At 47.3% G+C, this 18,224-nt stretch overlaps 1 protein-coding gene across 3 annotated transcripts in view; it reads right to left on the reverse strand.

Moving 5' to 3' along the window:
• Positions 1–1,539: 1,539 nt before the first annotated feature.
• NET1 (neuroepithelial cell transforming 1) overlaps positions 1,540–18,224 on the reverse strand; it is a 58,234-nt gene continuing 41,549 nt past the window's right edge. Inside the window, exons 1-10 of one of the 3 annotated variants that reach the window (XM_075755574.1) lie at positions 13,347–13,524; positions 8,733–8,840; positions 7,743–7,910; positions 6,897–6,959; positions 6,372–6,468; positions 6,177–6,253; positions 5,422–5,679; positions 4,991–5,161; positions 3,930–4,116; positions 1,540–3,546 (exon numbers count right to left, since the gene is read on the reverse strand). In XM_075755574.1, coding sequence (XP_075611689.1) covers positions 3,146–3,546; positions 3,930–4,116; positions 4,991–5,161; positions 5,422–5,679; positions 6,177–6,253; positions 6,372–6,468; positions 6,897–6,959; positions 7,743–7,910; positions 8,733–8,840; positions 13,347–13,439 — 1,623 coding nt within the window. In that variant the 5' untranslated portion in view covers positions 13,440–13,524 and the 3' untranslated portion in view covers positions 1,540–3,145. Of the gene's footprint in view, positions 3,547–3,929; positions 4,117–4,990; positions 5,162–5,421; positions 5,680–6,176; positions 6,254–6,371; positions 6,469–6,896; positions 6,960–7,742; positions 7,911–8,732; positions 8,841–13,346; positions 13,525–18,224 lie in introns of those variants that run through there. The other 2 variants (XM_075755486.1, XM_075755653.1) reach the window with 2 other exon arrangements.

The following is an 18,224-nucleotide window of genomic DNA, read 5'->3' on the forward strand; positions in this document are numbered from 1 at the left end:
AGGGTGCTGGGGAGATGCTCCAGAGAGGGACGCGCTCGGCTCTGACCAACTCCAGGAAGGTCTCACCTGTAAACTTGGGGTGGTGTTGGCTCCTCTCCACACGTAGCAGCCGGGCTGGGTGGATCCCCAAAGGTAAATACGGGGCCAGGGAGCTGCTTACCGAAGGTGGAGGTGTCCACGTGTCCGCCGGGCATGGACACCTTCCCTTTCCCTGGCCATGACGGGACCACGCTGTGGCCAAGGATGTCGGGGCCCAGGTCCCCCCCTCTACCCCTGCTGTGTCCTGGGGTCCCCCCGTACGTGAGATGGGGGGTCTTGGCTCAGCGGTTTAACTGCCCAGGAGAGGAGAGGATGGGCCAGGACCCGATGGAGTTCAGCACGGGAGGAAACCAGGAAAGCCCGGCTTGTTTAGTCTAGCAAGGAGGAGGAGGATGGCTGCGGTCTGCACGTTCCTCCCAGAGGGACGGAGCAGGGATAGGAACCACCGAGACTCGGGGGGGGAATTTACTTGGAAAGGGAAATGAAGTTCTTGGCTAATTTGCTGACTGTTGGCTACAGGATGACGAGACGAAGGTTGAGCCCCAGCCTGATGTGCGGGAGGATAAGCAGGCTCTCTGCAGGATTTCCTCTGTTAAGGACAAGCTGTGGGCCCCAGCAGCTTATTAATGCCTTTTTTTTTTTTTTTTAAAATGGCAAAAAAGCGCCTTTTTTTTCAGCTTCTCCTTGCTTCGGAAGGGCCGAGTCGCCTCCAGATCAAAACTCAGCTTCCCAGGCCAAAGCTCAGCCGCAAAGGCTGTCCCCGCAAACCCGAGCCGTGCCCCGGGGGCGCAGGGGGGGGTCCCATGGGAGCACGGCCAGCCTGAGGGAGCTGACGGGGAGCCAGGGCTGCTCCCCCTGGGAGCTGCAGCCATGCCCAGACACCACCCTAGATGGTCAGGCTGCAGCTTTTTGGGAGGGCTGCTGAGACCCGAGGGTTCTGTCACGGCGCTGATAAGCGGGTGCCTCCCCCTGCCCCGGGGGAAGCCGCCCTGGCTGAGGGGCCTCTGCCCTGTGGGGTCCCCCGTCCTCTCACAGCTTCATCCAAGAGAGGATTTCTAAATATTTGCTAAACGGGGGAACCTTGGAGTTCTAAAGGGTGTTTTCTTTGCTGTAGGAAGGTTTTGGTGCCCCGGGAGGACAAGTACAGCTCCCTTTTCCCCCAGAAACGGAGGAGAGTGATGCAAGCATGGCGTGAGTCACGCAGCTGTGCCCTGTTTTACAGCGACGGCCCGTTGCACACCAAGGGTGGAGGCTGCCGGGCCTCGCGCCGTAACGGAGCTGTAAACTGCCGGCTCGTGTCCTGCCCGGCTGCAACGGCCCAAAGAGGAACTGGGACAGAGAAGAGGGTTCCGAATAAAGGCACGGCTTCCTCCCGAGCGTGCAGCCCTAGGACAGGCGCGCGTGCTCGGAGAAGTGCAAGGACACGCTTATCTGCTGCTGTCTGGCAGCACCCATGGCACGAGCACGTCCCTCCCAGCGACTCAGACAAGGCAGGCAAGAGGCTGTCAGGAATTTAATTGTACTTGGCACTCAAAACTGTACAAACACATTTACAGAGAACCACACGTTTGTGTCTATGTACACCTTCTACCCCTTTCCAACGTTACTGGCCAAACAGGTGACAGGCAATGACCCGTTACGCGCGAGGTACGGCTCCTCGAGCACAGATTTCGGGTAACGCTCGAGGAAGGGTAGCGTGGGATCGCCGTCCTCGCCCTGTACCACCAGTCGAATGACAGGAAGAGCCCGTTGGCTTTGCTCAAAGCTGTCACCGCTTTGTTTCCTACGACGCTTCGCAGCGCAGTTACCAAGCCGGCATCTCTCACACAAATCTTTGGACCGCTAGAACACGGCAGTGTCGCCGTTACGAGTATATACAACCACTACCTCCTCTGTCCTCACACCTCATCAGCTTCAAACGCTTTCTTTTCTCTACCTCTCTACCACATGCAATAACCCCTTAGTTGCCTCCAGTCCTTGCCTCCCCTAACAGAAGGCGTTTCATTTCCAAAAGGCAACGGTAACAAGAAAATCTACCTTCAGCTCCCTGCTATTCCCCTCTAGCTGCTCCTCTTCCCTCCCCAAACCCTTTGCAACGTGCCTAAAACCTTCCTAAACCCCGCTAGCAACGCAGTTCTCTTTCAGTAGTCCGGAGCGCACACAAGCCGTTTACGTCGTTCATCGTAAGAGGGTACGTCGAGCGTCTCCTCCCAGCCACCGGCTCGTAACGCTACGGCTTGCCTGCGCTCCGCAGAACTGTGGAGTGACGTGAGAAACAGTATGGACACGCACACCTCAGCAAGAAGGATCAAGTATTTGAAAGGAAATGCCAAGTCTGAACAACAACAACAACAACAACAACATACAAAAGTAAAAAAGAAAAAAAAAGAAAAACAAAGAAAAAAAACCCCCAAACTTGAAACAAAACTAATAAAAAAATTTAAATATCTGGCAGGTTACAAGAGTGAAAAATGAGGAATGTACAAAGGACACACTAAGATGAAAGATTCCAGTAGGTAAGTTGAGAACCTGTTGAATCTGGGGTCTGTTTTTTTGTGTTTGGTTTTTTTTTTTTCTCCTTTTTTACCATGAAAACTTGCGTGGATTATGATAACCATATACTGCAAAAAAAAAAAAAAAAAAAAAAAAAAAAGACAAGAAAACGTGAATTCAGGTTTCGAGTCCACTTGAAGAGGACTCTTGCAGCGCTGATCCAAACCCTGCAAAGGGAGGTGCCGCCAGACTCGTGGTGACAGCCCAAACTTCCACTTTAACTTCGCTGTCTTCCAAACCTCAAACACCACATGTAGAAATCTTTCCGAAATCAAAGTGTGCTCTTCAAATCTGCCATGAGCAGTCAAAAGCACAAGGGCTTGCGAATTACTCACAGCATTAAAACCAGGCTCAAAGCGGCCATGCTTGTAAAAACAGACTCCAGTTCAACAGCGTTAACTGTATACCAGTAGCTGCCATTACAACATAAAAAAAAAAAAATAAAAAAAAATTCTTTCAGTAGAGTGAATCCAACCATGCTCACATTACAAGAAAAATGTACACGTTATTTATAAATAAACAGTCTTCCACCAGGATGTTGCTGGGCTCCCCTTTACACTAGCGTTTCTTTCCGCTTGCCGCTCAGCTGCTTCTCCCTCGTTTTCCTGTACCCAGACAGCGTTCTGTGTGTTTTCACACCCTTGGCTTCCTCCGAGTCCAGGACGGAGCCGCACTCGGACGTGCTTTCGTCTAGCTCCATCTCGGTTATACCAGACATGGCAGACTGCCTCTTCTGGGCTTTAACGTTGGGCACGGAGGGGTTGTTCTCCTCCGACTCTTCGCTCAGCTCTGGCAGCTCCTTCAGCTCTGCTGCGGCAGCAGTCCGCTGGAAGGGAGCGATGGCGGTTCGGATGCAGTTAACCCATTGTTGCTTGTGGAAGACATCATTGGCCTGCAGCGTGTGGGACTGGCCTGGGGAGGGATCTTGGAAACGAACTCGGAAGATATTTTTAGCTGAAGAGAAACATAGGAAAAAGCAGATCAGTTCCTAGCTCAATATTTAGAGATTCCATTGCTAGACAAGCGACCTGGACTGCCCTGCTCTGCTTCAGGGAAAGCGTTCAAAACTCCACCAAAACCATCCAAACTCCACGAGCCAGCAGAGACACGTTAAAATAGATGTTTTCTAATCTGAGCACCAGCTGCAAAGCGCCAGATACAAGTTTACGGCCACCCAATATAAAACTGCAAAGCCCAGCAGTGACAGTCTAAAGGTGACGTGTTAACGTCCACATGTCTGCTGTCCTAAAGGAACCTCAGTCCTCGGGGATCTCTGCCCAGGTGTCATCTCTCCTCACCAACAGATTCCCATGCAGATGAACTGGTTTGGTCCATACCTTTATCGGAATTGCCAAAAGCTCCACGGAAAGATCCTCCCATTTTCACATCGCCATCCTGCAGGTCTTCGAGGAGCAGCTCCTGGACAGGAATCGGCTGCCTGTACACTTGGTAGGCTTGACGTTCATTGCGAGTGACTGGCCGGGTCAAAACCAGGATGTCTTGGAAGAGGAAAACGTAGAGTTTCTGAAAGGGAAAACACATTTGAGTATGAGCAAAGCATCATACTCCATATTCAAAGTGGTTACGCATCCTCTGGCATTCAAGGCCACGTTATCTGAAGTTTCACCTACGTTAGCTTTCAGACAGTAACGTAGGGTCATGGCAGTGGTGGCAAAGGGCAGACTTACATCAACAGGTTTATTGTTTTAACAACCCTTTAAAATCGAATTATGATTTGCACATGGCAAGAAAAGACGATTAGAAGCAACCTCTTGTCTGACAATATAAAATGCTTCATGTATGTGGAAGTGTAATGGCCGAGTTAAACATAAAAAACTCCACCCAACTGAAAAATTAAAGAAAACAAGAAAAAGATTTGGTGTTTAAAACGAGGCTACTCCTGCAAACCAGAACAAAAGGCAGCAAAACCCTCGAGTACAGCAGGGTCTTTCAGTGCTGCTGCAGTGGGAGATAAACTTCTGGCAGTCCACCTCAAAGCCAAACAGGCTTTTGCAGGAACACTTTTGTTTGGAAGAGCTGTGCGCTAGCGCACACAATGGGGAATGTCAGAGCACCTGAAAATAAACAGCCGTCAGGAAATCCCTTTTGATGGAGTGCTTGGGCACAGAGCACACTTTCTACGGTAATTTTGTGCTAATTATTTTCCAGCTTCTGAAGGCCAATTGTAAAGCTGTCGGCAGGAAACTTTCCCTTACACCCTGAAATGCAGACTGCCATCAGGTGCTTTCTCTTCTGCTTTTTAAAATTAGCTAATTGTTTAAACTAACCCTAAGGATGGAAGGGCTCCTGGTCCTGCTGACAGACAAATGGTTTTAACTACCTCTGAGGGCAGGTTTTCAAACTTGAGAACTAATTACCACGAACACGAGGGACTTACATGTCCATTTTTATTCTTCAGTTCCCCATGGCAGAGTAAAGCTTTGCTGCCTTCAATCCTCGGGTCCTTCTGCTTCTCATCCAGGTATTCGAGCTTGTCAATGTAATACTGGCACTCTGACTCCCCCTTCTTCAGGTTGATATCAGACAGGACTCCTTGGATTATAGATATCTATAAACCAAAACATTTACAAATGATTAAATAGGGACCTTTGCTTGTATATCTTCCCTTTAAGTGCTATTTAAGAACTCCGGATGATGGAATCCACGTGGACTGATCTCTCATCTGCTTTCATGAGGGATTACAGTCACAGATTTGCGTTCATCGAGAAAACCAGCCCACAAAGTTGCTGAGAGTTTAAGAAAGCTTTCTGAAGCTCCAGAATAACATGCTTATGTCAGAACAATGATCATGTAATCAGTATTACTTACGGCTTCTTCCAGAATCTGGATATCGGGATGGTCTTTGGGAGTGTGCCTCAGGATCTCTTTTAGAAGCAGCGGGTATTTGACCAGTCGACTTCGAGGAATGTCCAAGAAGCTCCAAAGGTCTAGCTTGCGGCTGAAAGGAGACTCAAGGCAGCGCTGAAGGAAGTCCTGCACTCTCCGGTCCTGCTTCTTCTGATCCAGAAGTGCTTTGGCTGCCAGCTGATTGCTACAATAACCTTTATAGGCATGGAGTCTTGGTAACTGCAGGAGAAGAGAACAACGTTTGGGAGTCAAATTCCATGCAGGAAAAGAAAAATCACATTAACACGTCAAACTCAGGGAGTTCTACTTCCCCTACTGTGATACTTTGCCCAATAAAAAAAGCAGACAGACTATCTTGTATATGTAGCTAGTCTTTTGTGAGGAAAACAAGGCCATTCTGCATGCAATGCCTTTGAAGTTCAGATGCTTGAGATTAACAGTGATAACGCTATTGAAATCACATCAGTGACAAATAGTCCAGAAGATATAGACACTTCAAACATAAATCAGCAAGTAGTTGCAGTCACACTAGTCTAAGTCTCCAGGGTGAAATCGCGGCCCATTACGGCTGACAGACTCCCATTGTTTTCACTGTAGCCAGGATTTCCGTTTCAGTCTTTCGCTCAAGGCCACAAAAGCCCACAGCTTTTCGGCTTCTAGCTTTAAACGTTCTTTAAGCGCATTTTTAGCCTGCTGTCTCTAAGTTATGTACTCACCCACTTCACAAGGATGGGCCCAATCTGCTCCACTGTTCCATCTGGTTTTGTTGCTTCTCCTAAACTTGCCAACAAGTCTGGAATTAAAACACAAGAATAGAAACTGCATCAACGCCCCAGTAAGCTGTTCTAATGTGAGAAACCAGAGAGTTTAACTCTTACTACATTATGTGAAAATGATCCAGTTGCTCTTACCTTCATGCAGAGGAATATAAGAATCCAAGTCCCCAAATATGTGGGTGAGTTCCTCCTCGGACATGATAGAGAGTTTCAGCATGGGATCGTGATAGGCCTGTCAAAGAACGTCAGTATTAAAATACATTCAAATCTCCCAAGCACGAAAGCTGACAATTTAAATATGAGGGGATGTATCACGAGCAGGACAGATAAGAAGCGAAGCCAACAGAAACAGTAACACTGACTTTGACCGCTAAAAGATTAATCTCTGTATGAGGGTATCAAATGAAAAAGACTTTCCTGTCTGAACTGTTCTCAGCTGGGAGAGGGACTCCCCAACTAGCTCTGCAGCACTGCAAAACACAATCCTTTTTTGGCTGGGTTTGTTGCAATCAAACCAGTACTGTAGGGCTGCTTACGTCAGCTTTCAAACTGTGGATTCTGGGCCTGATAAAGCTGATAGGTAATCTTTGCAGGTGCAAAGAAACTTCGTTGTTATCTGTCCTATGATTACTGACTGCACAAAAAAAAAAACCCACTCACCTTTCTGGCAAGCTTCAGGTCTTCAATTAGGTCCTGCTCTCCCCTGGACATTTCGTATATTGCCTGCAAGGAAGGGGATAAAGCATCGAGAGTCATTTTTAATCCCAGTCTTCCTCTGAAAGAGCCTTTCAGCTCACATAATGCACATCCTGCCTCTGCAGCTTGAATAGGTGGTTTTGCCATCTGAATCACTGTATGCCACCTGGGCATGACAACCTCACGTAAATCTGCCGGCTTTCCCAGCTCCGAGAAAGCAACGTTACTTACAAATGTGCGAAAGCTCTGACGCTCATGCACAAGCCAAATTAAATATTAGCGCCTTTTAAATCACTGCTTCTATACAGGCAAGGACGAAAAAAACAAAACCCAGAAAACCACAGAGGTCAAATCCCAGGCGTCTTTAGTCAGCTTCTGTGTTGTCATTAGAAGATTTGTCTAAGAACTACAGGAAAAGGGCAAGCCAAGGCCTTGCTATTTGGCTTTTAACCAATTGTCAAGAGCTTTAAGAGAAAGACAGCTGGCTTTACAAGGAACCTGATTTTGGGTCTGCTGCAAAACAACCAGCGGGGTCGAGTCTCGAATTTCAGAAATGCTGAGCACCCCCACGGAAAGAGTTTGGCATCTCTGAAGGGTCAAACTGGGGAGATGAACTCTCTAGTGACTCAAGAGAGAGAAGCCTACCTTTTCCCATGCCTAATGCAGAAATAAGTCTCGCAGTTTAGAAACGAAGGTGCACAGGAAGATACAGTCACCCATAGATGCTCATTACTCCTTTCCCCACCAAGTAAACAGCCCAAGCCAAGGCCTCGGCTGCCGTTCCATCCTGCTCTTTAACAGATGGCCTACCTCCTGGCGCTTAATTTCTTTGGTGCTCAAGGACTCTTTCATGTTGACATCTAACATCTCAGACCAAAGTACACTGTTTCTTCTTTTAGGAGGAGTAGGAGCAGCAGATCTGCTACATGACTTCTGGGCACAGCCAGGAGACTTGCTGTCACTGCGAAGGGTGAATGACTACAGGGATTAAAAAAAAGAGAAAAAAAAAATTAAAATATGTAGAGCCACCATTTCAGAAGTACAGAAGTGTTACAGTACTATCCACACCCCTCCCAATCCTTCATCCTCCTCTGTTGTACAGGGCAGGAAAACACACCCAGACACTTTTCCTTAGACAAAGGAACACTTTAATCAAGCTGCTGAGAAAGCCCCGAGAGCCCAGAGACTGGCAAGCTTTTCCATGCACCTCTCCCCGCACTGATCCAGCAGCAGTGCTTGGGAGAAGGATGGAAAGGTAAAGCTTGGGTCTATTTCCATGTTATGAGGAAGTAAATATACTAGGGTCATAATTCTACCCGTAACGGGTCTAGTCAGGAGCCACTTGAACTCTGATCTTGTGATGTGCAATGTTACTAAAACCTAGACACAGAAACGCTCTTATCTGCATGTGTGGGGTATAGTGTTCCTCAGACAACACTTCTCTAACATTATCGAAAGATCGCTGAACAGCAGGGTCAGTTCACATTTAAGCATGCGCTCCAATCCACATATCTCAAGTACTGGAACAGTTTATCAACTAATTCTCCCTATCTGAATCAGCTTTTTTTTTTTTTTTTTTAAACTGCTTAAACCCTCAATAACCTGCTTATCTAGCAAGCTACAACCTACCTCTGAACTCTTCTGTATCCCCAAGTCTCAAGCAAGCTTTCTGTCCTTGCACGAAACACACAGGAGATTTTCAAGAGATGCCTTGAAATCCCAGTGCCTGTTTTACCCCCACACAACCAGTACCTTCCCCATGTCTCTAGACTTCTAGGACTAGAAGGCTCTGCTTTTTACCTGTATTGTCTGCCCAAAGCGCCGAACTGCACCATTTCTTACAGGAGAGATCAAGTTCGCCAGGGACGTGACCCGTGCTAAAGGCCGAACCCGCTTATTGCTTGGCTCCTGTAAATAAAGCAGAGAACAAATTGTACTGGCTGTGACTCCTACTTCATTTCTCAAGCTGCCCAGGCAGGTTTAAAAAGCATGAGCCCACTTAAGGAGTGGGAAACACAGCAAAGAGAGTGTTTTGAAGTAGCCATTCATCTTAAAAGGAAAGCAGAGGCTGTAAATATTTGTCTGAACTTTAAGGCTGCAATTAAACTGCAGAGACTTTGCCCTGTGTAAAAGAGGCAAGATAATATACACATCAGTCAGAATTCAAAACAGGGCTCGAGCCCGGACTGTTATGGTTTGAACATAAATAGACTGAAGCACTCTCCTCTGCAAGGCAAGTGACTGTCATCTAAAGATGGAGCTGTGATCTGCTTCTCCATTTTATCATGTTTTCCTTTGTAGGAAGAATGTGTTTTTCCATTTTAATTTTATTTTGGAGAGAAAAGTAGCAGTCGGAGCCCAGGACAGCCTCAGCAGCTATTCTAACAAGTAGCTAACGACCACAAGCTACACATTCCTGCAAGGGACACACATGAAGTGGATAAAGTTTAAAACCTGCAGTTTACAAAGCTTCCTTCCCTTTCTGCTCCCCCCCACCCTCCGCAAGTCATCATAATTTTTCTAATACGTTGTTTAGATTTGAAAGATAGAGCTTCTGCTTTTCTACACCACTAATGCCTGGCGGGAGCCCACAGTGTTTTCAATTCTGTCCTGACAGAAACGGTGCCAAGAAAGAGGAAACGCCCCATGGAAACCTCCTGCTGCTTAAGCTCAGATCAGTTTTTAAAATCATGCTGGCAACCCTACATATTTTACATCAAAAATATTGTGTTGTAAGGACTGCACAGGAATGATGCGCACAACTGTATGCCAGGAAGAGATGGACTGGGAGCTTAAGGCTAGGAAAAAGGCTAGATGAGGTACCCTGGTGCTCTCAAACATCTGGCAGATAGCTGGACATGACTCATCATCACAAGGAAGCTTCTTAGCATGAAGTTCAGATGAGTTGATGGAAGCAGCCTCTTTTTTGAGTTCATCTCAGTAGAAAATTTACAAAGGTTTTACTAAGCATTTTTTGTTAATTACAGTTGAGTCCTTTTATGTTTCAAAAGGCTAAAAGGCAAAGACTGAGAAGACTGCTTAGAACAAGCTCTCTGCTGTCTCTACTTCCAGTCTGAGATTGCAAGATAAGGTGCCCAAACCCTTTGCTTCTAAGTAGCAACAGAAGTGACAAATGCTGAAAACAAAAAAGGGGAATAGGAACACACAGAGCTGGATTCCAGTCATGAGACTGAGGAAGCATAAAAGCTACGTATGTAAGATCTGATTTCAGCAACATGACCCGAGGAGTGGCCCGTCTGCCTGCCTACACGCAGTGTTAAGCAACAGAGAAGGTTAGCTCACACTGAATTAAGCCTTCAAAGTTGCAGGGGGGAAACATGAAAGAATTTATGAGTGAAGCAGAACAGAAAGACCTCTTGGCACAGCGCAAAGTGCGTTCAAAGCCGTGCTTGAAACATTTGGGTAATCTCAGAACCACGAAGGTACTACAGAACTGGGGAAAAGCTACAAGAGAGTGTCCTCAACCCCGGGACCCTGACACTCAGTTGGGTTTAGGTACAGCACTGGAAACACTGCAGTCGCTTCTTTCCTTTGCCAACCACGAGCCACTGCACTCAAGACAGAGTCAATCAGGAAAAGGATTATGCAGAAGGCTGGAAAGTTAGGCTGGGCGCAAAAGAAGACAAGGAAACTTTAATTAATCACAGACATTTCTGAGTGGAGGAAAAGGATAGGTAATTTATTTCTAGAAAACCATACATCAGTGTACTAGAATAAATGGACACAAGCCAAGAGAAGCTTAAGAAACTGCAGGAATGTAAGCAGAAAATATACAGACACAAGCCACACACAGCTCTGTCAAGGCCAGCGATATAAATAGCATGGAAGAGAAAAACGTGACACTGAAAATTAATAGCAAGAAACCTCAGTGCTTTAGGATGCTCGTACAGTCTTTTGCAGCTTGCTGTTGAAGGGTCAACTCTGCAGCCTTTCCCCATATGAGATGCAATGACACACTATCTGTGCTGAGGGACATGTGTGAATGCCTTCCCAGCACATCTGTGCTAGGCTGAAGCGACACATGCATACACACAAGGTCTGGCAGAAGGCATTCCTGCCTCTCTGGGACAGGCGGTACAAAGGGGCTCCCTGGGATTATAAATCGTAACTTTTCAGAACAGTCGATATGTATCGAGACATGCAAAGACAGGCTTGAAGTGAAAAGCACTGCTCTCTTGAACAAGAGAGAGCGCGGCTCCCAAGGAGCCTTCCTCTGCTCTGCGGATGGAGGAATTTCGCGCACATCGGCATGACCAGAGCATTTTCTGTACATGCGATGTGCTCCCCTGGGGTGTTCGGCCAACAGAAAAACTTCTGTACGCTATAAATTCAGCTTAGCAAAAGGTCATTTCCCCTCTCTTAAAGGGAAACAAATCCCACTTTCTGTCCTGCGATTGCTCTCAGACATGAATGGCCCCACTGCCAAAAAAATGCATCTGTTTCTTCTTCTCTTTCCAACTGTATCGTCTGATCCAAGGCAGGGAGGGGGGAAAAAAATCCCTCTCCTTAGAAACCTCACCTCTCCGAGATCTGCATTTCAGCTTGGGGTCATGTACTCCCCTTACAAACTCAGCCACGGTGTAAGCTGAGACTCAGCACAGTTCATACTATGGATAACTTTGGCTCAGTATTTTTTTTTTTTAGTTCTGTACTTGCAAACAATGATTAGCCTGTCTCCACGCTGCACAGAAGCCCAGATTAGAATGAAGTCTGTAAAGTTTCTGTAACAAGCTAGTGGTGGTAAGCATTACACCACCAACACATAATCAAAACCCCAGCGAGTTCAACAGCACTTTGCTTCCATTCAGAATTTTTTTTTTTTCCAAGGGACTCTTTATCAAAACTGAATATAAATACATCATAAAAATACACACAAAAGCTAAATCTATGCCTTGGTGCCTCAGCTGGCAGGCAAGACTTCACACTAGTGGAATTTCTTCAAGTGCTTCTCTAAGTGCAGGTTAACTCTTCGCATTGTGAAAAAAATTGCACCCTGCTGCTCGAAAGAAAGCCAGGCTGTACTTTTGAGCAACAAACATTTTCCTCTAGCAGTATGCACACCTACAACCTTTCCCCCTACGCTAGGTAATCATTAGTGGTTTTTACAAGGATCGCTTACTAGAATGCAATGTCCTACGCGCCAGTCCCAGACCGACGCGTACAAACACGGTGACAAATCTAAAAACCACGCGCAGCAAAACTTTTCCTATTTAGTCAAATAAGCAAAAAAGTATTTTAATAGCCAGCTTGAGTAATTCCTGCCAGAAATCATCGCCACCTGACTGACTTATTTTAAGATTCACGTGCAAGGAGCTCGCCAAATCTCCGGCTCTGTTCTGAAAACGGCTGTCTACGCTCAAACTGAACCACCAGCTTGATCCGTTGGTACGGAGATTACAGGTCTCGCCTTTCTCAAACTCAACGGACTGTTTGCGACCGAGGGGAAAATCTGGCCTTGAGCTCTGCTGCTAACTTCAGTGGCTCTTGATAGGAACTCAGAACCTGGCACCGAGTGTTGGCTTCGGAGTCACTACTCAAGTCCAGACGCAAAGTTTAACTCCAGGTACCCAGCATACTAGTTATAACCCACAGAAAACACGCATTTTAAGAATTAAGAAGCGATTTACTCTCCTTTAAGAGATCTGGTTTATGTTATTTCTCTTCCAGCATCTGGTTTCCCTTTTGGACAATGAGATTGCCCAAGTTTGGCTGTTTTCAAGTCAGTATTTTAAGAAACTGACGACTCAAGCCCTCAAGCCCCAGAGCTGTCTGGAGCCGCCTTTTTTTTCTTTCCCACCTCATCTCACCGCTAATCTCAGCAATAAAACCCTGCTCAGGGCAGCTGGTCCCTACCTGGCTGCTGAACTTTTGCCTTCTGTCGCAGCAGGAGGCAAACAAGCATCTACTAGGAATGCAATTATTCTCATCTACATAACAACAGATAATAAAAATAACAATGCTTCAAAGAAAAAAAAACCCTCAAAACCCCAACCAGCCCCCAAGCTTTTTTTTTTTTTTTTTTTTTTTTTGGTTTATACAGCAAACAAACGCCCTAATTAGGAAAAATCCTGTCAGTGAAAAGAGATCGCATATAAAGCAATAGGCTTTTTTTACTGAAAATCCCGCTGGGAGGAGCGAGGTCAGGTGAGGCGCCGAGCTCGGGTTCAGCTCCCCAGTCCATGAACTTGGTTTTAAAAAAAAATTTTAAAAAAGTTGGGTTTTTTTTTTAAATCGCTGCCTGCACCTCACTCCGGGGCCGGCTCTCAGCGCACCCGGCTCGTCGCCTCCCCTCAGGCGCGGAGAGCGGGAAAGTGTGAGTGTGTGTGTGGGGGGCTCCCAAACCCACCACTCTCCCCTCATCCCCTTTCCCTTTTTCCCCCCGCTTCTCCTCACCTCCTGCTCCCTGAAGGACTGGTTCTGCGCGTCGATCACCCGGATAGTCCTTTTGATGGGCAGCAGCCCCCCGAGCTCGTCGTGAGCCACCATGGCCGCCGTCCGCGGCGTCCCCCTGCCGCCGCCTCAACCCGCGCTCATCCCCGCTCTGCTCCCGCTGCCGCCCCGCGCCCCAACCTCACTGGCGGGGGCGGGGCTACCGCCATGACCACGCCCACTCCACCGACAAGCCACGCCCACTGGCTGCTAGCCCCGCCCCCTACCCCAGGGGCAGGGCGCCCGGGGGGGGTGAGGAGCTCCTGGGCTCCTTTCTCGGCCCTTATTTCCTCCTAAACTGCCCCAAAATGGGGCTTCTGGGAGGCTCGACTTTAAGGCAGCGTGATGCAGGCACCCACTGAGGATCCAGGAGACTGTTCCATCACACCCCACGATGGAAAGCGGTTTGAAAAGCCCGGGGGCTTTCACTATTTGCGATGAAAAGAAACAAAGCCAAATATATGGGTTTTTTCCCCTTTTTTTCTTTGCTGGCACTCGCAGTCCTGTGGCCCGCCGCCACCGCCTACAGCCGTCTCGCAAGCATGGCGCTGGGACACGCTCCTCCTGACGGCAGCTCTTGTTGCCCTGCTGCTGAAGCATAAGTCATATGCTGCTGAGAGTTGTGGGTTTGTTTTTTTTTTTTTACCAGCCCCAGCCCTCCTTGCTCAAAAAAAAAAAAAAAAAAAAATTAATTCTTGTCTAGACCTGTGCTTTTAAGTCTGCTCTCAGCTTTAAAGGTTGTGCTGGCACGGCTCTGTTAGCCAGGGGCTGGGCTGAGCCTCTCCCCCTCTTCTAACAGGGGAGCCTGTCCCAGCAGGCCTGGCTGGAGATGCAAAGGGTTTGTATTTTTTTGTTTGTTTGTTCAAGTCATATTATTCCTGGCACCACTACAAATCTCCAAAATAAAAGGTCTCTTGTGCTGGTAAAAATAAACCGAGTTTATTTGGCAATAGGAGGGCAGCTGCGTTGCTGCCTACCTGTACTAACCCACCTTTTTCTCAGGGGAGATAAATTTGGGGTGGCCAGGAGCACTGCGGGGTCCCTTCCGAGCTGGTCCCCGGCGGGCAGAGGGTTTGCAACCGCGTTTTTTCAGAGTAATGGGCAGGAGGAAAGTCCTGCTGTCCCCTCCCCTGGCTTGCCTTTTTTTTTTTTTTTTTTTTTCTTCTCCCAAGCTTTGTTTGCTTCTCTCCCACAGAGCGCTGCTCTCAGCAAATCTGTGCGTGTTTAACCTCTGCTGATGCGAGACCAGGACACTTAGGATCCTCCACCGCAGGGTTCTCAGAAACTTGGGACGCAGTGAGTTTCCATACCCTTGCTGAAAGGACAGACTGCGACTCTTTCAGATACCGGTAATCCTTTTGGAGATTAGTGAAGTCAACCATTTTAAGGCAACAAAAGACCAAAGGGATGATGACTCCAGAGAAGAGCAAGTGAACTCTCCATTGAGTTTGATAATTATTTTTTTTTTTGAATATCAAACGTGCCCATTTCTCCTATAATCTAAGATCAAAAGACTGTTAAACTTGGTCTAAAGATTTAGGAGCACTTCTCGACCCCGACAGTGCATCTCTTTTTACTGAGATGGAGACAGGCTGCGCAGAATCAACTAAAAATAGGGGATGAGCAACCAGGAGCTGAGAGGGAAGGCGTGAAGCAGAGTCACGCACACAAAGGTGGCACTTAAACACTTCTTGTTAGGACCAGAACATGATGTCCCGCGCCTTGAAGCGCTCCATGCCATATAAAGTGTTTTCTGTGACGTAAGCGTTAAATAGTCCTTCTCAGCCCTCGGGGAAGGGACCTGCTGGTGTGTGCTGCGGAAACACGTGATTCACCGGCGGGGAGATCCCTGACTTTCTGTGTGACACCTTGTGAGGCTAACTAATTCGCGGTGATGCAAACCCCGGCTGATGCAGCCTGATGATGTCACGTTGTAGAAACATAAAGCTCTGGCCTGATGCAACAGGGCTACCTGTCTGCCTCCTGGCACCTCGAGAGGGTTACATGCCCTGGGCAACTGCCCTTTGTTCAAAGAAGGGATGGGGAAGGCCTTAAAGCAACAAAACCCCCTACGACAAGCGGTTCCAGCTGCGCCTGTAGCGGACGGGATGGTTTCCGTATGCTCAGTATATCTGTCTAGATCATCAAGCGCCATTTCAAGGCAAAATCCACCCTGAGCGGTGGAGACACGCATTGTGCAATGGGTACTTGCTGACCAACACGCAACGCCGGGAAAGCAATAAATCTGGAGAAGCCTGAAGGTAGCAAGGGTGGAAGGAGATCTTGCGCAGATGTAATAACCATTCCCCAGGCCCACGGTGTCCCCTGTACAGCAATATAATGAGCATGGCCTCGAAGCAGCTCAGAGCGCGCTATGATACCTGCGCATTACTTACCTGCCTCTGCTCTACTTACAACACATGCAAGAGGCAGTGCAAATATGACCTTTAAGTTAGTAAAGCTGATGGTAGTGCAAACGCCGCTCCAGTGGGCAAACTGTCCCAAACAAGGCTGTGGTAGTTTGGGAACCCTCTGATGAAAGCCAAAACAAACGTGGTACTTGGGAACCCTCTGATGAAAGCCAAAACAAATGGAAAAAAGAAAGAATTGTTCCTCATGCAGCAGAAGCAACAAAGCCAAACTTACGGATTTGTACCCAATACACCCTGCACCATAATCCCAGTTTCCCTCTAACTTGGGACATATTCTTCTATCCAACACCATCTCCCTCTGTCTTCCCAGTGTCCCCTTACCGCTCTGCCCTGGCCCCAACCTCCTTCGTGCCTTCCCCAGCCCCTCTGCCCCGCTGGGCAGGGATCAGCCCAGGCGAGAATGCAGCCTGGCCGGTTGCTGTGCTGAGCGATGGGTAACAGACCAGTTCTTCCTGCTCTCCTGCCAGTGGGTATTAATAGCATTCCTCCCCTATACTTAAATGAGGATTTTCACTTCTAGGAGCAAAACACCTTGGTGACTCCTATCCTACTATCAAATTAGGGAGCCAGGAAGAGTTCAAGTGACAGAGGAGTCAACCAGCCCTCATTGTTTTACTCTTATTTTTAGCTTGGGTTTTCATTTCCAGGGAGAAGGAAGGACTGCTGTTACACAGAGCTGTTTGCCTGAAGTCCCGGGCGGCCTCATACCTGCGACATTCCTTGCTCCTGCAAGTTATTCTGGGTAGGGCTGCTACTAAATAAAAATGCTCTCTGGGGTATTGACATGCCATTTTGTTATTTCAGCCCCAAAGCATCATCAAATAAATTTTAGATTAACAAATGATGAATTCCTAAGAAAACATGCATCCAAATTCCAGTGTACAATTCCAGACTGATGTAAGTTTTCACAGTTAAAAATACTCAGTTGTTTAAGCGACACATGGCATCTGGCTAGTGCCAGGGGTTGCCAAGTGTGGCATGCAGGAATGCTCCCAACAGCTGAATATGTCCTCCGGCACCTGTGTCCAGGGTGGCCGGCACACACAACCTGATGCTGTCTCTTCTCTTGGCAGTACTCATGCAAATCATATGCAAGAATGGCAGGCACAGTCAGCGTAAAACCCCAGCAGGCCTGGATTGTGATTTTCAGGCTACCTTCAGTGGAAGAAAATCATTAAAGCACCCTCAATATCCTCATAGTTCAGGTCTGGGCAGGTTACACAGTCCCCACCATCAGCCAGGACACTTCAGGGTTGCTTTATTTTATACCTAACCCTGCAAGAAGGATGTTTGCTGCTGCTGCCTGCAAGAGCCAACGATAAAAGATCTTGGTTCTGCCACTGACTTGAGTTGGTGCATTAACAGAGCCCGGAGGCAGGGGGGTACTCCTCAGTGGGCAGTTTTCCCAGTTTTCACAGGTCCTGGATGCCTCTAATGTGCCTGACATCTGGATTCAATTTCTTCAAAGAAAGAACCTGCGACATTTTAATCCCTTTGGCGGCTTGAAGTCTCGGGGAAAATGAAAGCATCCATTACATTCATAGCATATTAATTTTCATTGTTGTGCCTGTACGTTTTGAAATCTTATTTACTAGGAACCGAAATCCACCTAAAAACTCACTTTACAGCTATTCTTAATGTGGTATATATAGTGTAACATGCAGAACAGTCAAGGACTGGAATAAGTAAGATCTCCATAGGCAATCTTCCTCTCCCCTACATGTTCACGGACCCAGGGCAGTCAGACCCCCTCTGCCATACACAAACTTGTTTACTGGCCATGAGCTGTGTTTAACATTCCACTCCCAGATATTTATATTCAGAGCCAAATTCAGAGCAGTATTCTGGAAAATGAGCAAAAGTAGGCTATGACCCATCAAGAGACTATTGGGTCATCTGAAAAGTTTACGAGCCGGTCTGGAATCCAGCATTTATTTTGGATGGTGGGAGGACACTATAATTAGCTGCCATTCAACGCCATTATACAGTTACAAATACAACACCCCCCCTCCCCCCCAACCCACAGTGTAAATGCATTTTTACTGAAATACAACCTATGACATTCTGCAGAAAACGAGTTACATCAACCATCCCTGAAGTGAACATTTGTGCGCTCAGGCCAGAAAAGCAATTTCCATCTTATGAATATGAATGCGACACCAGAAAACATGGACCGTCCAATCTCGTGATATTATTAAACACAACATCTGCCTTAACAGAGTAATGGAGCGAGAAGCTACAGTTGACTTCAGCTCCCAACTTGCTCACGTGCCAAATGTTGTTTTTCAGAGTTGCATGGTGTAGCCAATGCCAGAGATGTTCGTTTTGATCAAAGACTATTTCCAAATACAAATTTGTAACTTATGCATGGGCACGTTCTTGCATGAATCAGACACGGCAATAAAATTCC

The sequence above is a fragment of the Balearica regulorum genome, chromosome 1, assembly GCF_011004875.1.
Source record: "Balearica regulorum gibbericeps isolate bBalReg1 chromosome 1, bBalReg1.pri, whole genome shotgun sequence".
NCBI classification, from domain to species: domain Eukaryota; kingdom Metazoa; phylum Chordata; class Aves; order Gruiformes; family Gruidae; genus Balearica; species Balearica regulorum.